A 20,550-nucleotide genomic window follows, 5' to 3' on the forward strand; every position below is an offset into this window, starting at 1 on the left:
CAATCAGAGAATACAAATTCTAGAATACAAGCAGTGAAGATTTGATTCTTGAAATTCCTGTCTCAGATTATCTTGATTCTCCTTAAGCAGACTAACAGTCATTGGCACTAATGTCACAACATAAGTGGCTTGGAGTGATTCTGCTGTTTTGATTACTGTCATCAAAAAAGGAAGAAATTTTTTCTCTTCTGCAGGTCGTACACTTAAAAATATCTAAAAGAAGAAAGACTCTTAGAATTATTAAAAACAGTAAGTGACAATTACAGCACAGTTCCCTTTCTTCCAGAGAGTGTTGGAAAAGTTGGAAAAGTGTATGTTATGTGTAGGTATACCACATTTACTTGTGTATAATGTGCACCCCAATATAATGCACACTGCATTTTTCTAGATAGTTTTCAAATAATAGTATACTTTTTGGCCACCTAGTAAAACAAACCCTTTGGGACAGAAAGAATCACCAACAAACACCCCAGTGTAAACATTTATGAACAAATTAAAATAAAATAAAATATTACAGCTCCCTAGTATTTACATAACTCAAGCAGTATTATAAAAATTATAAAAATAAAATTAATGTAATGGCATCTGTATTATGGGATGTTTTTCCATTTATAATATGTAAATGTTCAATTGGACTATTATCTTAATTGTCAATAAATGGTGACAAAAAACATGATAATTCTTGTGAAGTGTCTGTCAGCTTTTAGACATAAGATTACTGAGCATCCTTGAATAAAAGCCAGATCTACCGTCCTGAGGGTCCTGAAGGGCGGATATCAATCCCATTGAAACTGTTTAACCCTCAATTTCCATTTGTTACATTTTTTCCCGTTCTCAGTGATAGAATCCCCCTGCATGCCAGTGACTTAAACCCCATTTTCTTAGAGCCAGAACATCCCATTTTGCCCCTTCAGAACTCCCCACAATGAATTCAGTGTAGCACCCTGGCCTTACTAGTAAACAAATCAGCATACTTACTAATGAACAGCTGTATGTACCTGCAACCGGATTCTTCTGGTAGAACTCCTTAGAGAACATTGCCCTGAATTTCTTGTCCCCCAGTTAATGATTCCGGGCTTCCGTACAACAAAGAAAACGCTCCCTATCCATTCAATAGTTCTCGATCTTTCGTTTTGCTTTCCCCTATTAAGCGGCCTGAATTCCTAGTGACCTCGCGTAACTTACCAGGTCCTCAACAATTGACATGAGAGGTGAAATCACTATGACCAATAGATTGCCAGGGAATTCATAACCTTTAGCATCTAACGGTTTTTTAAACCCTCTAGCTTATAGGCAACATTTGGAAGGTTAGACTCTTCTATCAATTGCCCCAAAACATCTCTTCTTTCCACAATCTTCTCAATAATAAATCTTTGCTTCGCTTTTAACTGTACCACAGGAAACAAAAACAAGCCTTCTTCAAGCGCTTGCTGGAGGTCTCCCTCGAATCTAAAGTTAACACTACCATCAACTTCGACAGAATTCGTACGGTCAGCTGCTGTAAGCTTTTAAGCTTAAAGTTCCGAAAGGAGTTTGAAGCGAAATCACGAAGAAGGCACTGCAGCTAGCCGGCATTTCCCGCGATCAATCGACCTAGTTGCGTGCCCGTGCAACGGAAGTTTTCATGCTGTAGAAAGTTTCAAAAGTCGTGCAACGAACATGGAAATCTAAAATGTAAGCTTGGCGTTGTATACCAGACAATGTGAGCAAATTAAGGTGTGGAGTGAAAGTCATGCATCGCGTATCGTATCAGCAATAAAAATTTACGATACCTTGGAAAGATCCGCCCTAAAAATTCATCGGAGAGTGTTTGTTTCTTGTAGCCGTGCTAAAGGTTGTAATTTTTGCGGGTTGTTAACATTTTGTTCTGAAACTTCCCTCGTTGAACGCGCTACGCAACTATGGCGATCGATAAGGAAAACTACGTCGTGTAAGAAAACACGAGAGTCACCCGGCAGCTTCTCTTCGCTGATTGGCCAGAAAAAATTTTTTCTGGCCAATCAGAAGCAAGCAATTCAAACGCTTCTGGAACTGGTTCGGTAAGAGTAAGTGCCCAGGGGCTCGTCTCGATCGTACAGTAAACTTTCACCACGAACTTTTTATCGACCCGACCAACTGCCCCTGGGTCTCCGAGGATGCAGTCAGATCAAAGTCTCCCGCGCGCGCTCGGATTCATTCTGTGTGCAGTTTGTGGTTCAGTTGTTCTGCTTCATGCTGCTCGTGTTTTTGACTATTTTGTAGTTATTGAAATTGCTTTTATGGATAACCAGGCACAGATCACTGAAACAATTAGTCGATTAGATTCAGAAAAGGTAAGTTGATAATAACTCAGTGTTTAATTTTGGCTAGAGCGTCAGGTAAACTGATTTTCATTCACGAAAACAAAGTTTTTGACTGTAATTTTTCACTTAGCCCGGCTGAAACTAAGACATAAAAAGTTATCATTGCAAGCTTGTGTATTGTAGTTCTGATTTTCAGTTCTTCAATTTCTCAGTCTTCATGTCTTAAAGCCGATTCGAGCTTTATTTGGAAAAAGACAACACACAATCGCTTTGTAGTTTTATTTACCAGTGAGTTTTACCGTGTTTAAAGAGTTGATTGCCATGAAACATAAGCTTAATTACACTGTTGAGGTTGGCAGCAAGTTGACAACTCTATTTATTTTTTCATTCTCAGAATCAGAGAGCGAAAGCTGGTTCGATGGCTTTTAGAAGTTGACATTTTCAAGCCATGTATCTAGCAGCTGGAAGTTTCGTGTTTGCATGAGATGCAGCCGAGCCGCACAGTCTGAAATTACTGAAGTCTTCAACCAAAGAACAACCATGTAAAAGAATTAAATAGGCATTTTCTTGAATGAAAGTCATTTATAGGCATGTTTAGTTTCCCGGCACTGAAAGCTCCGGGTGTTCGTGACTGCAGTCATCAAAGTCGAAGCAGTGTTATTAAATCCCGCCCATCTTTTGTTTTGAGTTCTTGTTTTCTCTAATAATAATAAAAATATTGAACGGGCTAAAATTTTATTTCCTGGTTCTAGTGTCAATGATAATGATGACGTCTTTATTTGGGGTTTTTTCATAAGTATTGCCATTCTTTTCTTAGTTATCGCCTTCTTATGCCAAACCAGTAGCATGCAAGAAAGCCAGAAAAAACAAATTCGTCTTGTCGAGCGCTCGCGACCTGCAAACTTCAAACATCATTTTCACCGTTGGTGCAAACAGATAACCATGTGGTGCAAAGGTTTGACACTAGAAAAATATAAAAGCTTTCGAATGAAGTGATTTTTTTTCGCCCCCTTTTTTGTCTGTTTCTCCCTTTTTGCTTTTAAACTTGGCGCGACTGCAATGTTATGCTTACGCAATTGGTTTACATACTAGACCGGAAATAAAAAGCTGACCGGATGTTAAATTTTGTGCTCACGTGCAGTGCGTTTTGCGGCGGTGTTCGCTGTGCGCTGTTTACACCAAACTAACACCAAACTTTCACCAAACTAGGCCTGAGAACCTCGTTCCCAGGGTTCTCCCCTCTCTGGCTCCGTAGGGACGAGGCTGGAAACGAGGTTTCTGGGGCATTTTGTAACAACTTACACATTTTGTAACAAAGGCTGCGGCATTATTGTAATAATCGTTAGTCTACACAGTGATTATAATAACGTCTGACGCAAATTGTAACCATTAAAATCTTATTTTTACAAGAGCAATTAACATAAACCAAAGAAAAGGAAGAAAAATAATGTTATTAATGTTAGCAGTTGGGAGATCTGCGTATAAACACTGAGTTGTTAGAAGCAAGAATTTGGATGCGAACTTAACGGCGTCTGCAATATTTCTCTTTTTTGCACAATGAAGCTTCTGCTTGTGACTCTGATGATTTAGTTCAACTATTTTTCACATGGATTTCCAACAGCTTAGTAAAGACCTTTTTCATGAGAATCCGCAAACCGTAAACCGCAAAGGCGTTTGCAGTTTCAGGTTGCCAGGGTTTCTAATTTTAGCAAGGTGTTCGTTGTTTCTTGCCGCCATGTTGTTTTTCAAGTCTAATTGCATCTATCGCCTAAAAAAACATGAAAAATTCATTAACTCAAGTTCAAAAACGTAAATAACACATCGCAGGCGGGTGTAAAACCGTATTTCTTGCCTTAAAACGCGAGGATGTACAATTTTTAATGGCAAAAATAAACCTTTTTTGAGTTACTGTTGGAAGCCATTCCGTGCCATGCAAGCGTTAGACTTGCCACAAGTCGACTGCGTGAGCGCTGAAGACGCGAGGGAAGCTCGCGAAGCGAGCGAATACGAGCGGCTTAAGTCGCGAGTGACCACCTAACCAGCAGAAACCTACAAAAGCCGACGAGGATCTTCCGACTTCCGACTTCTGACCCTCCTACTTTTCACCACTCCCCACCTTATAACTCACAGTCACATAAAGCGATTGGACAGAAAACCGACATTCAGAAGACACAGTGTCATCGTATTTAAATAATACTTCTACCAAAGGAGTGGCAAATACCAAAACACTGTCAAAACTAGATTTATTTTAAAAATGCAGGCTGTTTATAGATGAACAATGTGTTCTGAGATCGCGTAAATCACAGCCGTACGGAGTTGCGTAAACTGACAGCGGTTGTGGAGAATGATTGCTTTTACTGCGAAAAGCAGGAAAAGTGGCAGCGCCTTGAACAGAAATACACCGAACTGAATACAAATTTTCTGTTGCATAAGGAGTTAAACTTTTTCTTCCACTGAATGTTAACTGAACCGAGCCGTTTTTTACCCGCTACAAAGGAGGTATAGCAACGAGCAAATACCCACTCATCGAGATATTCTTCTCGTTAGAGCAATATGTAAAAGGTTTTTAAATGTTTCACATCAATAGGGATCGCGTGCCCTGACACCCCTTGAAGTTTTCACTTTGAAGTTGTCCGTCAAGATTGACTCCATTTCCAAGAAAATATGCCGCACTAGAGCAGCGGAAACGAGTTTATTTTGAGCTGGGAAGTAAACAAGAAGTGGTGAAAAGTTGGAAGTCCGAAGTCAGAAGTTGCAAGTTGCAAGTCGGAAGACCCTTCTTGTGGAAACCGGGTACGGGCTATGAGAAAGTCAATGCAAGCATGAACTTCAAACGCGACCGCAAGACCGTATTCGTGTGACATTACATTCTTTGAAACTGCGGTAGGCGATAACTATCGAGGCCAAAATAACAACGCCACAAACAAGTCCATTGAACAAACGATGATATATCGTAGCTGTGCTTGACACAAACGTGGATGAAACGTGGATGGGAAGTGGATGAGACGTGGGTTGAAACTAAAAGCGTAAAAAGGGCAAAGAAAATTACAAGCTGCTATAAAACTGTAACAAACCGAGGACTGAAGCACACTTATATTGTTATGGCATGATAGAAACTGCTGTAAAAGCGGACTACGAATCGAAGAAACGCAAAGAAACTAGTGGAAAAGTACTGACGAGAACTGCGCTTAGTGCGGACCTAAACCAACTGAAAATTTTACTGCAGAACTACGATGTAAAAATGCACTCGAACATGCGGAAAAGAAAACTAAAGCCGAAACTAAAAGGGCGCTAATGAAGATGAAAGAGCAAAGAGACACTAAAGAGGGGGCGAACGCTGATACATGGAACTAAACACCTAAATTCACGCAAATAGACTAAACAAAAGGAAGAAATGAACTATAAACTAATTACCGTACGCAAAAGGAAAAACAAATTACGGAAAACTGTCACACTTGGATATTACATTCCTTGTAAAGTTTCGAGTTTTTCAAAGGTAATTTCTCCGAAATTTTTCGTTATATCGAGCTCAAATTTTCACAGATAACTGAAATTTTCTTGTTATGCTCTTTCATTATTCACAGGTTTAATTTTATTAGCTTAATCATAGAATTGAAGACATATATTAATGAGGCAAAACATGTAAACTAAGATTCGCCTATTGTTTCGCACGTTCATCCACAAAGCAGATCAAACATGCTCTTCCTCCTTCTCTTTATCTTCATCTAACATTCGACAAATGAAGAAGAAGTCAGAATAACGTTCTATCTTTGCTCTCAGTACGAAAATTTTCTTTCCGTTCTTGTCCTCTGTTATGAATCCATAAGAACCTCTTACAAAAAGCACAACCCTGACTATGGAACTTACTGGAATCGAACTAAAACGGCCAAAGCCATAAATAAAACGAGAAGACAAAGTAAGGAGTTCTGGTAAATTTTTATTGCTATTTTTGAACCCTTGACAGCTGCCTAAATAATGATCGCTAAAAATTCCCATACAAACCCTTATTTTATTTCTGTTACGTAATAATGATTTTCACTCGTGAGCTTGGGGTACCTGTGGTGATACCATGTGATACTGTGATGCCATCACAGGAAGCCCAAGCTCAAAGCAAACCTTCGAATTACAAGGTTTTGTATCGGGAAAATACGATTGTTTCTGTAACCTCCGAATGAGAGAAGAGGCCGATGTGAATAAAAGTTGGCTAAAACCTCACTTACACAACTTAAGTAAGGTTAGCCAATTTTTATTCAAATCCTCTCACATTCGAAGGTTACAGAAACAATCGTATTTTCCCCATACAAAACCTTGTATTTCGAAGGTTACTCATCAGTGCCGATGGTCATATTTCGATCTTGGGCCACATTTTCGAGCATCATATTTCGAGCATCAGCCGAAACATGCTTCTTCCATGTAGCCCATGAGATAAACGCAGTGATGAAGTACAACGAGGTGGCTTTAAGCACTTCATCTACAGCCATTTCCTTGCCACTACTTGAGTGTCCTGCAAAAATTACTACGAGAAAAAGTAACAGGACAACAAGACAATACGCTACACAAATGACTTTGGCTTGTGTGGGATTTTTGTTAGAATTACTACGGTTACTATAAGTAATACCAGTGGTAGAACTATTGGTAGTAGTACAGCAGCCAGTACTGTGGCTGTTACCGTTGGGGAATTCTTCAAGGTAAATGTACTTTGCATAAGTGAGAGAAGCGAAAAAAGAGAAAACAAGAAGAGCAATAGTTAACCCCCACGTGGGATTTATCCTAATCCCAATTATAATCCAGCAGAATATATAGCTTATCGCATGTCCTCCATAGATCTTTAACAAAAATAAAAGCTTTGAGTCACCATACTCGAACCACCTGATGACACAAAAGGATTCTAGCGAACTAAGAACAAAAATTATTATTATAATAACAGTAAAGTGAAAGGTACCCCCAAGTTCCCAGTACATAATTGAAAGCGCAAAGGCAACAGCGATAAGCAAACTGCTGAACAATGACAAGAAATAAAAAGAAAAACACACAGCTTCAAATTTGTTTTTCTTCTCAGAATTGCTGTTTCCTAAACTTAAGTCTTCTATATCTCTTATATTTTTAGCCAACAAAGGGCCACTAAATATTACAAAACACATAGACAACCATAACATTGCTCTAACGTAATGACTTCGTCCTGTTGCAAAGTCAGGTTTATGACCCTGTATAACACACTCAGCTGTATTCAGTGATGGATTTCGAATGGTAGGGTTATCAGCCAGATCCTGCAACTGTAGAGCAAACAAAAAAAATACATGTGCTTTACAGTTCTTTCAAGTTAAAGAAGAGAGAGGACAACAAAATCATTTCCCTGTAGCCGGTTCTAAAGGTGCATTTGAACATTTTTTTTCTTAATCCCTAACTAAATTCTTTCAGCCCTGCCCCTTGGGGGATCAAAGTGCAGTATTCTTAAAAGCTCTATTGTATGATCTGCCCCTTTACATCTCTAGGGTATGGTTATTGCTGAGACAGCATGTAGACATCTGGAATCAATCGGTTTATCCAGAACTGATGAGTAAACAAGAATCGCCGAAAGGCGATTTTAACTGGGCTGCCAATGACCATTGCGTGACATAGCATCATATGCGAGAGTTAAACATAAACTCATTGAACATTGTACCGTTTTGGAAGACTTTCGTAACAAGAAAAATAAGTACCATTTTTGAGTCGGGGCTGTATAGTAACTCAAATTCCAAGCAAGTTAGCCATTCTAAGCAGGAAACAATAAGCGTTATTTTCACGCACCCCTCTCCCAATTCTTTCGCCCCCCAAACATAAAGTGTTAAAGTATAACGTGACTAATTTGACCTAACCGGAAATTCCGTTCCAAGGGTCATAAAACGCTGTTACAAAGTAGTACATTTCTCAATTCTGGTTCTTAAAACTGCAAAGTTCTAAACAAGGTATATTTGAAAGGGGTACCATTTGTCAATAGAAGGTATACGAAACTGAGTACCTTTTTCATGAAAAATGGTATTTAAAGGGTAAGGGGTTGGACCCCTGGGCGGCGCCTTCCCGTATAAACATTTGTTGAGTACCCCCCTCCCCCCCCCCCCCGCCGGTAGTTACCACGCGACCATAATTATTATTGAAGTCTCAGAAACAGAAAACACAGAGGAGAAAGACTGAAAAAAAGAATTAATCGCAAATGTGCGTGCACAATTCAAACCAAGAGACACTTTCCAATAGGCGCATGTCTCTTAGTCGTGCCACCCTCCAGCATAGAAGAAACATTTTCAAGAGATGATATAAACAATTTTTGGTGAAGGTTCAGTGTAAGAGACAGATATCTACATATATACCAACTGACAACTTAAAGAAAACCAACCAATCGGAGTGTGAAAGAAACAGTGTCCCGTGTTCCCGCATGCTCCGCGCCTGCAAATTTATACGCGGAAACTAACAAGCGAGAGACATAACCGGTCATAACGCTAAACAAGGAAACTAGTAAACAATGGCCTTTACGATGCCAGGAGCAAAGATTCAACATGAATTCGATGTTATTTCAAAAATTTTCAATGGCTTTGAAATTTCACCAAAATGTTTAGCAATCATTAAACTCTCAAAGAACCCATTAAAAAACATATATTGAGTAATTTTTTAAACTGCGACTTTAAAACCAAAGATTACAACTTTTTGCGCTTGCATGAGCAAAAATATCTTATGAGTAAGAACGTGATCGCAAAGAGGAAAGAGCGATTGCTTGCCAATTTTCACTATTGAAAGAACTGAACCGCACCTTAAGCCAAGAATATAAATCTGGATTGTACCGGCACTGTAAATCATCATTTTAGAGCCGGAGGATTGAGAAACAAAAGTGAAAAAGACATCTTTGGGGATGCAAAATTTTTAGAAAGTTATATTTCAAAAACGCTCTCATCGATATTTTTTCGGTCAAATCTTGCCAAGGTAAAGACAACGGTCTGAATTATTCGCAAACTAGAGGACTTTAACAGATTATCGCTAGATTTTGAGAAAATTCCCGGCAATTTATAGATTTCATGTCATCGTTATTCTGTTGTTATGGAAGCGGCGATGCCGACACAACGGTATGTGTGCCTATCTCTCGGACGCACCAATTCAGTTCTCGGACAGTACGCATAAATGTTTCGTAATCATTACATTTCTTCCTAGACTCTAACAACTAAAAACCCAAAGATAGGCTCCGTTGAGTGATTGGTTATTCTAATTGCGCTAACTCCTTTTGGGACTGGTCGTCGTTGGGTCTAGGGGGGAAAATTTGAGTCTTGTCAGTAAAGGTAGGTAAAAATGTGTTTCTGTCAAATAAAGTTCGTATTTCGCTGCACATCGAATTAGATCGTTTCAGTTTCCACCCTGTTCTCGCCTATACTCAAAATGGAACAAGGTTTGCTTCCAAGTAAGAATTAAGAGTTAACTGTTTCACAATTTCGAGAAAGAACACGGGAAAAACTTGGTATATTTTTGTGAGGTATAACTATTGTCGGACAGCGCGAAAGCCAAACACATTTTTTAAGTCCAACAACAGTTTCATAAAAGAAGAGCGAAGAAAATTATTTTTCCCAGCGAGCCGTCGGGATCAACTTACATAAATGGCAAAATATTTTTAACATCGCTTGTTTTTTTTAAAATAAGCTAAATCTGCGACTAATACACGAGGATGGAATCACTAAAACTGACTTTAAAATCCTTAAGTCGGGAAAAGAGATTGTTTACTATTAATATTACTTCGTTTTTCTTCAACAAGACGTATATTAACATGATGAACAGGATTAATCATCGACGAACGATCGTCCGAGAATAGGGATAGGTGTCCGAGAACAGGCCGCTCAATTTCTACCATATCTTTTAAAATTACGGATAAACCTTTGGTGTTCAACTCCTTGGGCTTGGAAAGATGGGTATTATTTCCCCCTGCATTTTTAAGTCGGGGCTGTATAACCGTGACTTTCACCATTATCAATAAAAATTAAAATAAGCAAGTTACCATTTCGAAACAAGAAAAGATTGGCATTAGTTTTAACTGGGACATTTCCACAATGCACTCCCCCAATCCCTTGATGATCCTTGATCTGCCTCCAAAAATATAACATGACAATCTAATGGCGTGACTTGTTTGGTATACACCGTATTCACAAATGGCGGATACGCGGGAAAAAACTGGTGCCTAGTCATGAAAGAGAGGCGTTGGAGGATAAACAAAAATTGCAAACGAAGACTTTCACAGAACTTGCAGAGTGTTTAGCACGGATTCCACCTAAAATAACTTTGTACGGACTTCTTTTTAAATACAATTACGTGGGACGTCTTCTGCTTTTAATGTTTAGTACTGATTTGCTGTTTGCAATTAAAAGGGACGCGTATATCTTCAAGGAGAGAGGATGATTTTGTAGGTTTCCGAAGCCTCAGAAGCTTGACAAGTGGGCGATGCCTGGAGAAAAGCGGCAAACATGTTGGCCCAAACTTCACACTGAAACCGAGTACGGAAGCCAGCTCACTTCAATTCTGTAAATACGGTGAATAACCGGATAATTCCCAAAATTATTGTCATTCTACCCTTTTTAATTATGAAATTGGTGACAGCAAGGTCAACTTTTGTAACTGAGGAAATAAAAACGACTCGAAGTAATCGTCTGAAATTCATGCTACAACTTTTGGTGTTTTTAAAAAATATATAGCGGTAACTTTCTTTTTCTCAAGACCCGCAAAGTAAATTAAGTTTTAGCTTTGTTTTGTATGGTATTTCATTACCTCTTCTAGTTTACTCCGAACAGAAGAAGTTTTGCCTGATACATCACTTCTGCTGAATACGCAGAGAAAAAACTATCTCCATGAAGGAGGATTTGATCGATATCTTCGCAGCTCCATTTATTCACAAATACGCAAGTAATGCAGCCAGCCACATATAAGTCTCCCCTCTTCCTCGAGATTCATCACTAAAACGCTCTGAATCGAGAACTTGATGAATACTTTCACAAGCAAATTAAGACTTCTAAAAAATAAAAATAAAAGATTTCTAAACGCTCACCTCAATTATGATCTGCTTACTCTCAGGAAATTTTCTCGAAATCTGCTGTGCTGTCACATTTTAGGGGGGAACGCACTAATTTAATGGTTTGAACTTCAACATAAAGGAAAAGGAAACATCGAAAGCGACTTATCCTACCATCTCTAGAAGAAGCGGGCATATAAAAAAGTGCCAATACTGTTAGCTTCAGAGATATCTTCATTCAATGGATGTACATGTACACTAGTACACAGGGGATTGAGTGCAAAGAGAAAACGCTTATAAAAAGGTTTTAAATCTTCAAGATAAAGTTTCGATACTTCATGTTCCAGCAAGAAAGGCGAATCACGATTCGCCTCAATATGTTAAAGCAGGTTTCGTTATTTTCCCTGTTAATTTACCGAGTATTTAAGCCAAAAGAGTCTTAGGAAACATGTTCATTTGAAACTAAAGGATAAAAAGCACAGCATTATTTCCCTTTTGAATTCTTATGTGGTGTTCGCGCCTCGCGACACTGCCATGACATCCACTTGATCATGCTTACGGAGAGAAAGCAGTATTTACTTACATTCTTTAATCTGTAAAATCATTTGAAAAGTGGTCCCTCTGTCTCTCCCCCTGGATCTGCCACTGAACTTAGAATACGACCTATCAATAGATAATATTCCTTCAAAATATTCACTTACCTCGAATTGTGCCCTTATAAGAAAACCTTTTATCATTTTCTTTCTTTCCTCATCGTCATCTGAGATATTGCAACAAAACGCAGGAATTTGTATGTTGAGCTCTTGTTCTCGAAATGTCACAAGGATGGACCCAAGAGACAACATTTCAAGCAGCGGACCAGGAGCATTGGCATACAGACAGTGTATACTCCAGGTAAACTTTGCTGGTTCTGAGTTGTGTGTTTTATTGGGCCCATAAACATTTACTTTTACAAGAAATGATGGTTTTGCCCCGTCAGGATACAAGGCATGGGATATGTTAAAGCTGTTCTGATTCTCTGTTAAGCTTTTGTAGACTTGCGCATAGGTGAAACTGCATGTTGAGTTGGTGGACACGCAGTGCTTGATCACATCTGCATCCTCATTGTCTTCAGCAAGAGACAGCATAATTTGCAGGAAGCTAAACCAAATAATGCCCTTAAAATTTTGCATTTTGTACGTGCTTGCAATGTTTCTCCTCAGTTCTCTTTCAATAGCTTGATCTATAAGCACGCAACAGAAACAATATCATTTTGACGATCGGTTTACTATAATTGCTATAATACAATTAGTTTCTTTATACTAAAGGGATAAAATGTCAAAGTTTTGTATTATAGTAGTGACCTCTTGTGCTGCAAAATTAGCTATACTATTCTGAGGCCCTGTTAGGGTAAAGTTCCGACAAGTCACATGGCCTTCAAACAGCAACATAAGACTGGATAAAATGGCAAAATTCAGAGTATAAAGGGACATACGTACACCTCCAAAGAGGATCTCTATTCTGGGTCTGATAGCCAAAAACCACTAAAAGTGTCTTAGGCCAGGAAAAGGTAGGAAACTAAAATGGACTAAGAAAGGAGTGGAACCAAACAAGTTTTATAGACTGTAGGAAGGGTCTGATCAACAGCTAATAATTTGTACCCTTCCTCGCTTTCGAAAGCATGAGGTTTGAAATCCCTGTCACTCAAAATTACTTTTTTGGGTAGAGCAAACAATTATAGATTACAGACAATTATAGAGGTAGGGAATGATTTTTGGCATTTCTGGGCCCAAACGAACTGTCTGTAATAGAGAGGTGTCCGTAAGGAGAGGTTAGAGAGTACTAGTGGCAGCGTTCATGGAAATTTATACCGTGATTTTAGTAAGGCCTACCCCCAAAAGTGATTGACTTGAAAAATTCGGGTTATGACGGAATAATATTCCCTGTAGGAAAGTGAAAGTTGATGGCTAACCAAAATTAGTAGTTAACTGAGAATTGGCCAAAAAAATAGTACCCTCCTTTATTTATGGATTGATGTAGTGTTCAGTAGACAGGAGTTGTTAGGAACGGAGCCACTTTGTAGTCTAATGTTGGAGTGAGTGGAATAAAGTGACGGGAATAAAGTGTATGTATATTTTTGTGTCTTCTCAAGCGTTCGCTTGAAATATGCTTTGATCAGCGAGCGGAAGAATGTACCGGGATTGTATGTCGATTAACCGGCGGAAAGTTAGTGAGTTCAGGACGATCGAGAGCGATAAACACCACAGACGTTCATGCAGCCTCGGAGTATTAGAAATAATGGGTCGATGTCTTCTACCTTGAATATTTAATGACGCAGGACAATTTGAATAAAGTATTAGGTTCGGCTCATGAAAAGTTCGGCGTCTGAACCTTGCACATCGATCGTGTCCGGTTGCTAAGCTAGGAAGATCAAGAAGGTTTCCAGTGACTGACGAGACTTTCAGCTATAGCAAAAATGGCTCAAGAAAGGTGCTCATCCGCTAAATCATGCTAAATAATACTACTTGATCTTACCTTGTACTGCTTCAGCGAACACCTCAATAGAAATCCTGTTGTTAACTGCAAATGAGGTATAACAATTAAGCTTATAGTTCCTTATAAACTGTTATACAGCGCTTCAAATTATGTCGATCGGTTTTAAAGCCCTTAAGGAAACATTGAACAGTGAAGTAAAAGCTTCAAAGACTGTCTGCTGGCGGTATCAAGCTCTCGCAACAAGAAGGGTGTTTCAGTTTGTTATTTCTCGGAATTTCTCTACTTCCGGCATCAAGTACTACGAAAGCCGAGGAGGGTCTTCCGACTTCCGCCTTCCAACTTCCGACTTCCGACTTCTGACTTCGCACTTTTACCTCTCCCAACGTTATAAATCACACTAACATAAAGCGATTGAACAGCAAACCAACATTCGGAAGACACAGTGAGTGTCATGATACTTCTACCAAAGGAGTGGTAAATAGTATACCGCCCAAAAAACTATCAAAACTGGATATATTTTTAAAATGCACTCTCTTTACAGGCCCGTAGGCTAGTTTTGATGCGGGTAGGGTTTTTTTTCTCTCCAAACGGACTAAACATGCAGCTCTAGTTTATTAAATATTACCTTTAATGGTAATCTCATGTCGTTTAGAAACTTTTCACTATCTACCTCCCTCTGGTAAGGCACAGGAGTTATACCGTTTTCCCATCGATTTACAGCGCTTGTGTTAGGGCCTGTTACAAGATGAGTGGGTTACCGCGGCTCCTGGCTAGGGTTAATCTAGCGAGCGCGTTTAAAGTTAGCTCTGGTTTACAAGCAAATTTCATAGGCAGGGTTACCCCATCACCTGGGTCAACTTTTACCAGCTTTACTGACGTGTTTCGTCATGCGTGATATTCTTTGTAACGTCCAAGATTTGAAATAAAACTTGAAGTCCTCTATGGAAAACACGTTAAATTCACGAAAAAAAGGGAAAATATCATCATCGTATACAGAGAATACCTTATATTGTTCTGATGTTTATAATTTAGCTCAGAAATTGGATAATTCTGTTCAAATTGTCAAGATTACTGGTCAGGCATGACGGAGGAAAGTTGTCCAAGGTAGGCGAGTCAGGGGCGTAGCCAGCCCACAGACCTGTACATGTAGGCCGGGGCCTACACAGTTTTGGCTTGATCTTTCTACCGCTTGTAAGGAATTATGCGTTGTCAGGGTGAGCTAAAAAGCTTAAGAGCTCAAAGTGTTGGTGCGGTCAGTGAGTACTAATCATGCCTGCAATTTTCAGGGTATGTGGATCGTGGAAATGAAAGTCAGCCAGGCCTACAACTAGTCGAAAAGCCGGTTACGCCGCGCCCTTGCGAGTTATCCCTTGCAGAACGTCAAAACAGTGAATGTTGTAACGCACATTTTGTGACAGGTTCGTAGGATAAGTTTGCGGTCAGTGTAAAACGCAGACTGCGGACCAGGGGTAAAATGCAGACTGCAGACTGAGAGTAAAGCGCAGGTTGGGGTAAAATGCAGACCGAGCATAAACTGTAGTCGCGGAAGGGTACGGGTTTAAGTCAAAATATTCCGCAAAAAAATGTAAACGATTACTTACTTGACATCTCCTTTCACAAATCCATTCCTTTCTTTTCTGTAGCCTGTTCCAGACGTTCAGATAGTAGAAGGCCTGAACAGGCCATCTTCTCTGGAACGTCGTCGAAAAATAATCGCAATCTTGAACTCTTTATCCAACCGAGAGACCTCATACTTCAAATTTCAATACACGTGACCGTGAATAAGTACAACACAACGACTTTAGCTGTTCGGATGTTCACTGAAACTTCTGGCGAATGTGCATGTCACTGAACAACAAAAGTGACCGTTCAATGTGTAGCTGTGTACAATAAATCAGTACATCCAAGGTTCACTTCAAATATACCTTCAGCTCGTCGTCTTCCATGTTTGTATCTTCCACGCCGAATGCCCAAAATCAGCCGAGTTGGTAGAACTGTAATTTAAAGAGTAGCATTTTTCAAAGAGATATTCTTGTCAGAGCAATATGCAGAAGGGCTTTTAAGGTTTTAACGCCAATAGAGATGGTGTGGCCTGTCACCCCTTGAAGTTTTTACTTTGAAGTTCATCATCATCATCCTTCGGCTGAGGAGCAGTCGACCACAAGTTTTTCCTCCATGGATGGCGGTCTTGAGCCATTTGCAACAGCTGATTGTCATTTAACAGGATATCAGGATTCCCCAGAAGACAATAAATATACAACTGGTGAACAAGGTTCGCTGTCTTCCGGGTTTCCTCCTCCCCTGAGTTGGAACCGATACATTACAAATTCTCTGACGGGTTTATTGTCAGGTAAGCGGAGCACATGACCAAGGAAACTCAATTGCTGACCTGACTCTTTCAATAAGGGGAGCTGTTTCTGTGAGGCTGCACATGGTAGTATTTGGTATGCCGACGATTCGCCTGATGTTCAATATATTTCGATAGCAGGATATGTCAAGTTCGCCGTCATGATTGGCTCGATTTCCAAGAAAATCAATGCCTGCGCTCGAGCAGCAGGAAACGAGCCCATTTTGAACTGGGAAATGGAAAGTGGTGAAAAGACTGAAGTCCGACATTGGAAGTTGGAAGTCAAAAGTTAGAAGTCAGAAGTCGGAAGTGGGAGGTCGGACTGAAATTTGTAACGTAAGGAATGTAAGGTGTAATAGCCAAGTCAGAAGTTTAAGCCATACTTGTACACGTTTCATTTCCCTATTACAAGGGTTCAAGTTTCTTTCCAGAAATAAAGAGATTAGTATCATCGGCAAATAATATGAAAGATAGCAAACTCGAGCATGTATGAATATCATTTATATATCACAGAATGCTCTGAAAGAAGCGTAGAAGCGAAAGGTAGATCATAGAAAGCTATAGAAGGCCTAAATGCAATAAACGATCTTTAACAATTATTCCTCGAGCCCGAATGGGCTCTGAGTCAATAGCCCATGAGGCCGGAGGCCGAATGGGCTATTGACTTAGACGCCATGAGGGCGAGAGGAATAAAATCTAACTAGTTCGTGAAAAATATCGAGAATAAAAAATATTTAGCTAGCTAAAGCTAGACTTTAATTTTTTTTTGCCGTCAAAAAGCCGGCGCTTTTCGCTGCTAGTGGGCTATAACATATAGCCTAGTAGTAGCTCAACCAATCAGAACGCAGCATTAATAATAGACCACTAGTTGGATTTTACTAATAAATGTAAGTCCTAAATGTAATAGACTCTTAATGATGTGCATAGCATTACAGGAAAAAGTAAAAGAAAAGGTAGCATAAAACAGAGCTAAAAATTGAAATTCATGACTTGTGTTTTAGTACTTTTTTGACTGAACAACAACCATAACTGCTTTCTGTTTCCTCATGCAAAAAATAATTATCTCTGAGATGTTACTCTCTTTCGCATTATTATTTTATAATTTTTTCTAATTTGATTTAATTCTTTTAAATTTTTTTTTTTTTTTTAACGAAGACTAGTGAGCAGCACAAAGGAAACCGTTTTGTAGTTGCAAGCTTTTTTTTCTTTTCCGATGAGTTTTGTCTCTTAGGCCCTGTTTACAAGGAGGGAGAGTAGCCCTGGTGCTAGGGTTACCCTAGTACTCGCATATTTCTTCGTTTTTCACACGACGTGTTTACAAGGCAGGTAGTGTTACCCTAGCGCTAGGGTAACCCTACCTGAGTGCTAGGGTGATCCTAGCAAGAGGGTTACCCTACCCGCCTTGTAAACGCTCAGCTAGGGATACCTCGCCTACCCGGGTCAACTTTCCGCCGTCACGCGTGACCAGTAATCGTACCAATTTGAAAGGTATTATCCAATTTCTGAGCTTAATTATAAACATCTGAAAAATAAAAAGTTATGTTCTGTCTACGATGATAATATTTTCGCTTTTTTTCGTGAATTTAACTTGTTTTCCATAGAGAGCTACAAGATTATTTCAAATTTTCGACCGTTACGAAGAATGTCACCCACGGACGAAACACGTCAGCAAAGCTGGTAAAGTTGACCCGGGTGATAGGGTAACCTTGCCTTGTGAAATTTGCTTGTAAACCAGAGCTAACTTTAAAAAAAAAGATTTTATGAAAAAAGGTCGAGACGCACTTGTTCATTAAATCTCTAGAGAAGATATTTCTGGAAATGAAACAAACAATATATTACTGATTTAAAATTAGCCTACGTAGCATGGTGGTTTTGGTTGGGCGCGCTAAATCATAAAGGCGGGCGAGGGCAGAGAAACCGCGAGGAGATTGGGACTCGATTGGGGAGGGAACAACGTGCCCCCGACAAAACCGCCATGCTACGCATGGAAATTTAAAATCTTATGTAAATCTGTTAATGAGTTTCAAAATTTGCGAAAAAAAAAATTCGTGCAAAACGTATGGGCCGAAAAAAAAATGCATGCACCAAAAAATTTTTACCCCCTCCCCCCCACTCCCGCTAAGGCAAAACTTTAAGACAGATTTTTCTCTAACCTCGGCAAATAAGCCTCAGAGCTCTCTAGTTTTATATCTGCAAGTTTGAAGTCAATCGTGACCGTAGAACTCGCTGCACAAATAGCTGGTCAATTTTAACCTTAAAGTGCAACGCTAACACATTTTGTGAAAGTTGACACAGAAATAGTGGACAACTGCCGACGGATTATCTCCTATCTGAAAGGGTGTTCTTGCCCAAAGCTTCAGTTGCAAGAAATTGAGTAATCAGAAACCTACGGCGAATACTGCTGCATGTTCGCTATACAAGAAGAACAACTTTATGCTGAATGCGGGGCAAGATTAAATAACTTCTATTTATCAAAGTTACTGTGTATTTTCCCTTCTCTTTTCGCAAAAACTCTCAACAAAGCACGATATAACATCTACGGAAATCTCCTACCTGTTTTTAGCACTGAAGTAAGTAAGTAAGTAAGTAAGTAAGTAAGTAAAATAGAAGTTAGGACAGTTAGGACGGTTGAGGACAGTGAAGCAGGCAAAGTAAACACTAACCTAAAACAATGCAAAAAAATGTTGCGTTAAATGAGTAATATTAGCAGTGAGTCATTAACAGACGGGCTCTTGCAGATGAAGAGCATACTGTCATAGCCAGCATCATAGAGGCAATATCTGGCCATAATAAGCCTTTTTGACTTATCTGTAAAGAACTTTACTACTGTACTCATATAGTGCTACATGAAAATCTCTCAAGGTCAGAACAGACATGAGCATCTCTCTCTACCTGGCTTGTGTATACTAGATCTAGGGATCAGCCGTTCTGTTAGTATCGCGCCGGAGATCGCACGTATTATGTTTTCATCCCCGCTTCTCACAATGCAAAATCATCTATCTGGAAACGTATTGGACCTGACTCCTGAACCAAATGACCGAAACCGCCGTGACGAATTATTGTAATCTATATCCTTATTAGTTTTTTTTTTCTTTTTCAATTGATATTGTACGTCACTTCCACCTCTCCCTTTCATACAATTTTTATTGCGACATTCTCCATCTATATAATATTGTAATTCCTATCATAAATTCAGCTGAAGAAGGCTGGTATGGTCAGCCGAAATATTGTTGTAAAAAAGCAATACACGTTGTTTTAATCCGCTTTGCAGTAGTCTCTGGACTTCTCGTTTTTTTTTTTTTATCGCAGAAAGTTGTCAAAAAAGAAGAAAAGAAGAAAGCGTCGGCTGCGTTTTCAGTTTAAATTTATGCGTCAAATACATTCTGCTAACGCTAAAATTTGAATTATGGCGGTAAAATAGAATTGCACAGGAATGCTAGCCTTTCGGTCAATTTCAGTCAAGTAAAGTAATTAACCATTCAGATGTTTGTAGCCTGCGAGCAAGCTCCCCTGGGGTAAGAAGAATGGGTTTGTTCGAAGTTGCATTTTAACATCGATCAATGCCGAAAAAACGTAGCCAACCAGGGAATACAATTAACTTTTTTGTACAAGGTAATTTTCAGGGAGTTATCTAGTGGGGCTAATTTCACTCCTTACAGTGGAGTTATTTTTTTGGGGAGTTATTTTAACTCCAAAAAGGAGTTTAAAGAACTCTTTTTCAGGAGTAAAAGTGACCCCAGATATTGAGGAGTTAAAATAACCCCCCAAAAGGGGTTATCCTGTTCCTAAAATTTTTACTCCATTTTTGGAGTTGTAATAAGTCCCTAAAAATTACGGTGTAGGAGCCACTTGGCTACTTAATATTTTAAAGTGGCGCTAATTCCACAAAAAAAAAAACAAAACAAAACAAAACAAAAACAAACAAGGGGAAAACGGTTTGCTGAATAACGTTATTTAAGAGCTGAGAAAAATAACAAGACTTGCACAAAACTGACCTAGGCAACAATCAACCCTTTTATATGGGATTTTTCCCTTCCTTCAGCTTTCAGTTTCACTTTGATCAAATTGCGTACGCAAAAGTGACGTTAGGAATTCCAAAAATAGCTTCCATAATGGAACCAACCAGGAAAATTTGAAAACTAACAAGACGCTGAGGGAGCGCACATTTGAGCGTCGTTGTATCACGCGTTCTTGTTGTTTTTCAGATTCACGAGTGAAGTTAAAATACTATTTCGCACTCTTTTACCGAACAGCGTCAGCCAAAGTGATGAAAAACAGCATACCGCAGGGATAGATGATACCGCAATGCCGCACATTAAAATCGAAATTACCGAAATACCGTGAAATAATACCGAAACCGGCTTGTAATTTCGAAAAGACTCAAGTTCCCGTAGAATGACCGAACAGATACAAATTTCATAGCGCCGGCCCGC

At 39.3% G+C, this 20,550-nt stretch overlaps 1 protein-coding gene across 1 annotated transcript; it reads right to left on the minus strand.

Annotated features, from left to right (window-relative positions):
- Positions 1 to 6,151: 6,151 nt before the first annotated feature.
- Positions 6,152 to 14,241, minus strand: LOC140922622 (uncharacterized). Its single transcript, XM_073372606.1, has 3 exons — positions 13,810 to 14,241; positions 11,997 to 12,517; positions 6,152 to 7,555 (listed from the first exon to the last, which is right to left on the minus strand). The coding sequence occupies exons 2-3, from the start codon at positions 12,465 to 12,467 to the stop codon at positions 6,605 to 6,607; spliced, it is 1,422 nt and encodes a 473-aa protein (XP_073228707.1). The 5' UTR covers positions 12,468 to 12,517; positions 13,810 to 14,241; the 3' UTR covers positions 6,152 to 6,604.
- Between the last annotated feature and the right edge of the window lie 6,309 nt (positions 14,242 to 20,550).

This window comes from Porites lutea, chromosome 13 (genome assembly GCF_958299795.1).
Source record: "Porites lutea chromosome 13, jaPorLute2.1, whole genome shotgun sequence".
Taxonomy (NCBI): domain Eukaryota; kingdom Metazoa; phylum Cnidaria; class Anthozoa; order Scleractinia; family Poritidae; genus Porites; species Porites lutea.